Source organism: Myotis brandtii, unplaced genomic scaffold, assembly GCF_000412655.1.
Source record: "Myotis brandtii unplaced genomic scaffold, ASM41265v1 scaffold2447, whole genome shotgun sequence".
Classification (NCBI taxonomy): Eukaryota; Metazoa; Chordata; class Mammalia; order Chiroptera; family Vespertilionidae; genus Myotis; species Myotis brandtii.
In genome coordinates this window covers 98717-108076 of record NW_005359255.1, presented here as the reverse complement: position 1 = coordinate 108076, position 9360 = coordinate 98717, and the positions used below count along the sequence as shown (strand labels likewise).

The 9360-nt window shown below is 43.4% G+C and overlaps 1 protein-coding gene across 1 annotated transcript in view; it reads left to right on the top strand.

Annotated features, from left to right (window-relative positions):
• The window catches only part of LOC102251810 (lysine-specific demethylase 5D), an 80200-nt gene extending 73654 nt beyond the window's left edge, over positions 1 to 6546 (top strand). The window contains 13 exon segments of the mRNA XM_005867174.2: positions 1672 to 1767; positions 2733 to 3065; positions 3443 to 3522; positions 3525 to 3580; positions 4007 to 4198; positions 4333 to 4384; positions 4387 to 4466; positions 4619 to 4904; positions 4907 to 5217; positions 5693 to 5740; positions 5742 to 5772; positions 5893 to 6092; positions 6196 to 6546. Of these exon segments, the coding sequence (XP_005867236.2) occupies positions 1672 to 1767; positions 2733 to 3065; positions 3443 to 3522; positions 3525 to 3580; positions 4007 to 4198; positions 4333 to 4384; positions 4387 to 4466; positions 4619 to 4904; positions 4907 to 5217; positions 5693 to 5740; positions 5742 to 5772; positions 5893 to 6092; positions 6196 to 6546 (2116 nt within the window).
• The last annotated feature ends 2814 nt before the right edge of the window (positions 6547 to 9360 follow it).

The window sequence follows — 9360 nt, the reverse complement described above, 5'->3', positions numbered from 1 at the left end:
GAGACACCCTTCTGGGGCAAGACTTGCTTCAGTGGGGCTTTGGTGCTCACTGAGTCTGCCCCCTGAGTGTATCCCTTATGGATCTGAGGGGTTGTAATCTGGATGGTCCCACTCTGACCACTGGGGACACTGGCTCCTGGATCTCTAAGGAGGTGCTAATTTAGCCTCTGCAAGCTGCTATGGGGCCTTGGGCCTTCTTTTGGATGTTCTGGGTCTCTCTGACCCAGCTGCAGTTAGTTAGGTAATTTTAGATTGCAAAGGGCCCGGACATTCATAAGCAAAAGCCTCTGCACAGAGCGTAGGTGGGGCGAGGTCTCCGGGAATCAACAGCATGGAGCAAACAGCTATGGCTGATCCTCAGCCCTGCCCTAAGAGGCCCCAGGTATCAGTGTCTTGCAGTAATCACTGCAAGCACCTCTGAGAGGAAGCCACCCTCGAGTTTCGCCTGATGACAGACAGTCCAGTTTCTCCCCATATGAGTCTGGGTCCCCAGAGACTCACCCGGAACTGGAGTTAAGAGCAGTTAGGAGCTTGTGCCTCCCTCCAGATTGAAAAAGACAACCACATCCTCAGTTGCCAGCCTTTCTGCGCAGGCCCTCCGTACCTCTGCACTTTACTTCTGCACCTCCTCTGAGTCTCAGTGTACTTTTCTCTTTCCTTCTAGTTGTAGAATTTCCAATCAGCCAGCCTTCCTGTGGTTCTGGATGATGTCTGTTTTTTTTTTTAGTTGTATTTTTGAAGTGGTTGTGTGAGGCAGCAATTTCAGGTGTTTACCTATGTTTCCATCTTGGTTTCTCCTTTTCTTAAATTTTTAAAGTATACTTATGAATGCTTCATTTATCTTATATTAGAAAAAAACAAGTAAAACTACTTTACATTAGCTTATTAAGGGATTGTTACCTTATTAACAGTCTATTATGTACCTTTGTATTATTTTTCATCAACTTGTAGTGTAAATTTTCATAAAAATTTTTCATAAAAATTGGCATATTTTTATGTTTTCTTTTGGCTTCTTTAGAGTTTTTAGACTTCAATTTTACTTTTAAAATGTACTTGGAATCTTTTCTTTAATGCAGAGGTTAATTTTTTTTTTAATCCTTACACAAGGATACTGTTTTTGTCCCATTGATTTTTTAGAGAGAGTGGAAGGGAGAAGTGAAGAGGAGAGTGAGAGAGAGAAACATCAATATGAGAGATACATCAATTGCTTGCCTCCTTCAAGCTCATGACAGGGGACAGGGATCGAAGCTGAAACCCATGTACATACCCTTGACCAAGAACAAACCCTCAACCCTCCAGTGGTAGGCTGATGTTGTAATCACTGAGCCATACAGACCAATGCTTTATTTTTTGGGGGGGGTGACATTTGTTAATAAAATTATGTAGGTTTCTTGTGTAAACTTCTACAGTACATAATTGGTATATTGTAGTGTGTCCACTTATGTTTTTTAAAAAGTAAAGATAGCAATATTAATGAATTCATGTTTCATATAGAACATTTTTAACTTCTGTATTTGAAAAGAAATACAAATGTATTGGGTTATGGTCCCTGAATGTAGAGGATAACCTTCAAAGATATTACTGTGACATGGAGGAGAAATAAGGATGTTGGATTCATGAAGTATAGCCTTGGAAGGTTCACTTAGTGAGTTCTTTCTTTTTGACTCATAGGATTGAAACTCCACAGCTGACCCTGACAACGCTCCACATCCTTCTTGAGCAAATGGGCAGCCTGCCCTGTGCTATGGATGAGATTGGGGCTGTCAAGTTGAGGATGGGCCTGGCAAGCTGGAATTCTTGTTAAAAATAGATACCAATAAAGTCTCAGATAGCAGGGAAAATTGACAACCTGATTATTCTAAGATTATTCTAAGCTCTTTATAAATACATCTCTTTGAGAAGCTATGGATATGGGCAGTCCAATACTCTCTCAGGCCTGTTAGCTTATAATAGGGGATGGCCTTCCAAACAAAAGTGGTAAGCAGAAAACGTCTCAAGAAGTTTTCAGATAATTAAAGGAAAAGCAGGTTGTTGTGCAGTAAATACAGGACCTATCAAGCACATGTCTCAGGGCATGGTTGAAGATAAGTGTAAATCAATACATGTCTACTAGAGGCCCAATGCACAAATTTGTGCATGGGTGGGGTCTGGGCAGCCCGACCCCAATCGGGGTGGATTGGGGCTGGGCCTGTCAGGAGGAGGAGATAGCAGGAGGTTGGCCAGCCAGCCTGCCCCAATCCGACCCTATCAGGGCCAGGTTGACTGGGGGGAAGGGTGCTCCACCCCCGAATGGGGTGGATGGTGCCAACCAGGGGCCAGGGGCCTAGGGTGATTGATCATGGGTGATTGGCCAGCCGGCCCTGCCCCTAATTGGGGTGGGGGGCCAATCTGGGTGGGGCTGGGCAGGGAGAGGGGCTGCAGGAGGTTGGCCGACCAGCCCCTCCCCATATTGAGGTGAGGGTGGGATGATCAGGGTTGGGGCCAGCTGGGGGGAGGGGCTGCAGACCTATTGTGGTGGAGCAGGCTGATCAGGGATGGGGCTGGCCGTGGGGGAGGATGAGGTGGGAGGAGTTTGGCTGGCTGGGTCCCGCCCTTGATCAGGGTGGGAGAATTCAATCAGGGATGGACCAGGCAGGGGGAGAGGCCACTGGAGGTTGGTGAGTAGCAGACCAGGTCCAGGTGGTTCATTTTTTCAGCTGACTTAATTTTTTCTTTATCCTATATCTCTGCAGGATATCCTGGAACAAGTGGAGGTCTATCCTCACTGCCCCCCATCTAGGGCTATTGTGATCGCTGTTAGAGAGGGGGCAACAGCTGGGTGTTAAGGTGCCTGAAGCCCATCAGCTCCAGCAGCAGGTGGAACAGGCATGATGGCTAGATGAAGTGAAGCAAGCAGTGGCCCCTTCAGCTCAAAGGGGCTCTCTGGTTATCATGCAGGGGCTGTTGGTTAGGGTTGTCAAGGTAGCCTCCAGCCCTTCTGTGGACAAGACCCAGGCTGAGCTTCAGGAGCTGCTGACCATTGCAGAGCGCTGGGAAGAAAAAGCCCATTTTTGCCTGGAAGCCAGGTGGGACTTAGCCTTTCTCCCATATGTACCCTGACTCTAGTCTTCAGAGTTTGTGTGTGATCCTAAATATGGGTTCAGTGGCACCAGACTCTCTTTAGGCATGTGGTAAACTGTAAAGATTTGGCATCCAGTTACATAAATGTTCCTACTGTGTCAAAACAGTAATTAAAGGAAATATTCCTTGACTGAGTTAGTTCTTAGATCACAGATGTGGCTCACTATGTCTGCCTCACTATTTAGATACTTTAGCAATTATTGGTCTGTTACCCTGTTCAATTTATTCCAGCTTATGCTTTTGGCAAGGAAATAGGACCAAAAATATGCCTGTATACATGTGACTTTTAAAGACGTATTTCTCTTTTCTCCATTACATTTAGCCAGAAATATAGACCAGCTACACTGGAACCCATAATTCATGAGGCAGAAAACATCCCTGGTCACCTACCTAACATTGAGGCTTCAAACAAGTGCTGACTAAGGCACAGGCATGGATAGCTGATGTGGATGAGATCCAAGTGAGGACCTTGTTTCATATCTTTCTACTGGTGGGCAGGCAAAAAAAGATAGTTTGACTTTTTAACTCCATTGGGTTTGGTTAGAAAAAGGAGGTAGCCTGTTGAGGGAAGCCTAAAGGAATTGTAGTTGTTAGGATAACAGTGAAAGAAGAGACATATATTGGTCTAGAGCTAAGTGGACACTGTCAATAAGAATAAAAGCATAACAAATAACTGGCCTGTTAAGTGGGTATTGTTGTTTTTTGAGGCAGTGAAACTAGGAATTCTGGGAGAAAGGCATCCCAGAATATATGTTCTTTCAGAATAGTGTAGGTTTTCCTTAATGACATACTACTGCACAGGAAAATATTCAAGATTGCTCAGTGCAGTTAAGATATACTTGTTGATGACATAATTTTAGTGAGCTTTCTATTGCCCCTATATCAGAATGGTGACCACTATCCTTGCCTGTATGACTTGGGGGGGCTAGTGGCTATTGGCCGGGACTTCCCTGTGTGTCTTGAGAAGCCGAGACAGCTAGAGCAGCAGGTACTGATAGCACACTCCTGGAGAAAGAAGGCCTTCAAGACCTTCCTGAAGAAGAATACAAGTTATACATTGCTGGAGATAAGACCTCAGGCCTAGACCCATCCACTCTCCTCCTGGCCTGGCTGGTTTTAGATGACTCATGATTACATAGGTGAGTGTGGTGTGCTGAGTAGAGGAAGAGGTTGGGGGATCCTTGTCATTTCTTCTCTGTTTTCCTGCTTCAGGTGCTTTGCCCATGTGCAAATTTGAGCTCAGATAGCACCAGGCGCAACCAGTGGACAAAGAGCTTCGATTATGTCAGTCTGACACAGTGCTGCTGGGATTGTCTGCACAGGACCTCAGGGATCCAGGCTTTGTGGTAAGGGATTTGGGCACAGATGGGTAATTAAGTTTATGACCTGAGTGACCACTTGTTCCATGGGCCTCAGTTCTCCTAGTTTGGAAGTAGGGTGTTAATAGTACCAAAGAAGGGAGGACTACTGACTTCTTCCCCTATCCTGGGCATGACAGACTGTGGCTTTCAAGATGGGGGAACAGAAGGAGAAGGAGGGTATCCTGCAGCTGCGACACACCAACTCCGCCAAGCCTGGCCGACTAGCATCATCAACCACAGCATCCTTTGCAACCTCCATCTGTCTGTGTGGTCAGGTGCCAGCTGGGGTGGGAGCTATATAATGTTACCTGTGTCAAGACTGGTTCCATGGGCAATGTGTGCCGGTACCCCGCCTCCTCAGCTCCTTGAGGGCCAGCTCCACCTCATCCCCACTGCTGGCCTGGTGGGAATGAAACATCAAATTTTGTGTCCATTGTGCATGTGCTCATGGCGCCCATGCCTGGAGACTGTCTTGGCACTGCTAGTAGGTCTGAAGAAACTGCCTGTGCGGCTGCCTGAGGGTGAGTCCCTTCAGTGCCTCACAGAGAGAGCCATTGTCTGGCAAGGCCATGCCAGACAGGCTCTGGCTTCTGAAAATGTGACGATTCTGTTGGGAAGACTCTCTGAAGTTCGTCAACAGCTACAGGCTGAACACAGGTTCAAGGAGTCCCTTACCCATCCTTCAGTCCCCACCTCTGGGCCTGTCAAAGAAGTCAGTGGCAAGGATATACCTAAGGTAAATTGTGCAACCCAGCCATTGAACTTCTATCACCTAGCATTACCCCTATTTTGGGCCTAGTCCTGTCACTGTTATCTCATTTTTTATCTTCTTTCATCCCACCACTTTGCATCCCTGCTCTCAGCTTGTGTCTGCCTTTCTCCTCCAGGAGGTGGACAGGTCCTAGGTTAGCGCTAGAGCAGCAGTTCTCAACTGTGGGTCGTGACCCCTTTGGGGGGGGTCGAACGACCCTTTCACAGGGGTCACCTAAATACATCCTGCATATCAGATATTTACATTATGGTTCATAACAGTAGCAAAATTAGTTATGAAGTAGCAACAAAAATAATTTTATGGTTGGGGGTCACCACAACATGAGGAACTGTATTAAAGGGTCGTGGCATTAGGAAGATTGAGAACCACTGCGCTAGAGGATGAAGAATAATGCCTAATTCTTCTAGTACTGTTAATCCATTCTTGCTCTCTTTGGCAGGTTCAAAGGTTGCCAGAGAATAGAGATAGCATGACCAGTCCTGAGAAGGGTAGCCTTAGCACAGGGCTTAAGGAAAACAGGTAGGTCTGGGCTGTGGATAGGCTGTTGACTGGATATTACTACTGAATATATGGTCTTTTGGCTTTAGGGATATAGCCAGAGGCAAATATCTAAATTATCTTGTCCCATAATCCACCTAGACCTGGGGCTACTATCCTCACTATTGCCACAGTTCATTGGCCCCATATTGGAGCTGCCTGAGGAGACCCAGGCCCCACTGGAGGAGCTCATGCTGGAGGGGGATCTTCTTGAGGTGAGACTGGATGAACACAATAGCATCTGGCAATTGTTTCAGGCTGGGCAGCCTCCAGACCTTAAATGGATTCATACACTTTTAGAGGTAAGACAGCAGTTCATAGCCAAGAAGTTACACCAAGTAGGTAGAGAGTGCAAGCCTGACTACTGGCCTACAATTCATTTTTCTTGTCTGTATATGATTCTAGGTGGAGAAGCTTGAGCATCAAGGAAGTTTGACAAGGGTCCAGACATAACAGAAGCTACAACAGCAGCAGCAGAAAATAAATCTGGGTAGAAAGAGTCAGGATCTTGTTCAAGAAGAGGTAGAGAAAAAAAAGCCCCAGTGCTCAAGAAGTAAGCCTGAGGAAGTTCAAGAGGAGAAAGGATATGAAGAGGAAGCAGATCATGATAATATACTCCTGACACATTCTACAGACCATAGTCACATAATGAACAGGAACCAAAATAACTTAGGACAAAAGGATTCAGTTCCCACAACCTCTTTTCCTTCTGTAACTCCTTTGCTATTCTTGTACCCTCAGCAGCAAGAGTTGTGACAACAGCACAAAAGTTTTTGTGGATTTTTTTAAAATTTTGCTGCCTCCTAGTCCTATTTGTTACCTGGACTTTATTTCCTATTGAGAATTTGTCCCTTCAGAGTTTCTAATAACCTAACTAGTAAAGGCAGTGTTTTAGGCTCAGGTCCTAAACATAGTATCTAGTATTCTTCTTCCCGGAAGTCTTATGTCAGAGGCATTACTGGGACCAGAATACAGTGATTGATTTCTTAAGCCAGTTTCATTCTAGACTGGGGAAAATAAAACTTCACAAAGGCAAATGTATCTCATCTCTCAACCCCTCCCTATAGTCCTTCCTTTTTCTCCTTATATATTAAACTATTTTGGTGCTTCAAAGATTCCAGTACCTTTATTCTTCCTCCTTTTCTACTGTACATTGATTTCTTGCTCTCCCTTTTTTTCTTTCAAAATCTTCTTACTGCCCCTTTTCTAGTATTCTTTTTATTTTTTATTTTACTATTCCTATTAACTTTTTCTCTCTTTTTGTTTATTATTCTTGTTATCTTTTCTCTTTCCTAATTCTCTTTCTTTTGTGGTTGTTTCTGCTATTGTTGTTGGGATCTTTAATATGTTTTTGTTTGTTTCCCACTTTTTTAGTTTGGTTTTGTTTTACCCTGTCAGTACATGTATAATAGCTATCACAATGTGATTGTGACTAAGCCTTACAGTTTACTACCCTGAGAGGAGAGCTCACACACTAGTGGGGCAACAGTAATAAAGACTCAGTTACCACAGGAGACCCCAAGTAATCCAAAAAAGTGTCATTTCTAGAATATCCAGCTCAGGAGATTGTGGAAATTGCACTACTGAGTCCCACAGGACATATACTACAAAAGCCAACACCATGAAGCCTGGGAGGCACAGCAAGTATATTGATATATAGATAGAAACACAAAGACAACTAAAATTGGGAAACAACCCCCAAATTAAAGAAAAGCAGGAATCACCAGTAAAAGACCTAAATGAGGTGGAGGTAAGCAAGTTACCAGACCTAGAGTTCAGAGTAATGGTTATAAAGATGTTTAAGAAACTTAAAACTATAAGGAACTTAATGGGAATGATAAGAAACTTAGTGTGGACTATATCATCATGAAAAACAATACAGGAAACATGAATAAGAACCAGGCATAAATGAAGAATACTATATCTGATATCAAGAATATACTGGAGCGAAGCCAGAGTGGTTCAGTCTATGAACCAAGAGGTCATGGGCTCAATTCCCAGTTGGGAAACGTTCCCAGGTTGCAGGCTTGATCCCCAGTAGCGGGTGTGGAGGAGGCAGCCAATCAATGACTCTCATCATTGGTGCTTCTGTCACTCCCTTACTTCCTCTCTAAAATCCATAAAAATATATTTAAAAATATATATACTTAATGGAAATAAAAGGATCAATGAAGAAGAGGATTGAATAAGTGAATTAGAAGATAAGGTAGGAAAAAACAAATAGCAGCAAAAAGAAAAAAATACTTAAAAGCATGATGATAGTTCAAGGAAACATTGGGATAACATGAAATGGAACAACATTACTATCATTGAGGAACAGAGGGAGAAGAAAGTGAGCAAGGAATAGAGAACCTGTTTGAAGAAATAATCACAGAAAACTTCCTTTAAGCTGATGAAGGAAAAAGATACAAGTTCAGAAGCACAGTGTACCAATCAAAATGAACCCAAAGACAACCACACATAGACACATCATAATTAAAATAGCAAACATTAAAGACTAAGAATATTAAGGACAGCAAAAGAGAAATAGCCAGTTACTTGCAACAAAGCTTCATAAGGCTGTAAGCTGAAGTCATCATAGCAAACACTATCATCCAGAACTAAATGGCATGATGTATTTAAAGTAATGAAAAGAAGGATTTGAAACCAAGACTACTCTATCTAGCAAGGCTATCATTCAGAATTGAAGGCAAAATAAAGAGCTTCCCTGATGAAAAAGGCTAAATGAGTTTATCAACACCAAACCTACAATGCAAGAAATGTTACAGGTACTGCTATAAAAATAAGAAATATAGAGAAAGGAACATAGGTATGAATAATAAAACTGGCACCCTAGCCAGTTTTGTTCAATGGATAGAGTATTGACCTGTAGGTCTAAAGGTCCTGGGTTCCATTCCAGTCAAAGGCACATACTTATGTTGCAGGCTTCTCCCAGCCCCAGGCCCTGGTCTGGGTGTGTGCAGGAGGGAAACAATTGATGTTTCTCTCACATTGATATTTCTATCTTTCCCTCTCTCTTCCACTCTATCTAAAGATCAATGGAAAAATATCCTTAGATGAGAATTAAGAAATGAACAAATTAAGAATAAAGAATAAAACTGGCAATAAACAAGTAATGATATCAACAAGTAAAGAAGTTGATATGATTACAGGCCTATCTCAAGAAATCTACACTAATAAAAGAGAAACATGGTAATTAGCATATGACCGCTACCCTTTTCATTGGCTAATCAGTGAGTATATGCAAATTAACTGTCAGCCAAGATGGCGGCCGGCAGCCAGGCACTGAAGTGAGCACGAGGCTTGCTTGCTGCAGACTCCAACGTTCCCCGCCTCACTTGCCAGCCTCTCATCTGTAACTCTAAGCAACTGTATATTATGTTGCAAATAAGAAGCTAAACAAAACCCCAGAAAACAGCCAGACTGAAAGACAGCCAGACCGAAACTTTGTATCGATGTTTTCAGCAGCGAGGCCTCAGAGCTAAAGCTGGCCCAGAATAAAAAAAAAAAAAAAAGAAAACGAGGAGCGGTTGGAAGCTTTAGTCACCCGCCAGCCGGAAAACAGCCCTC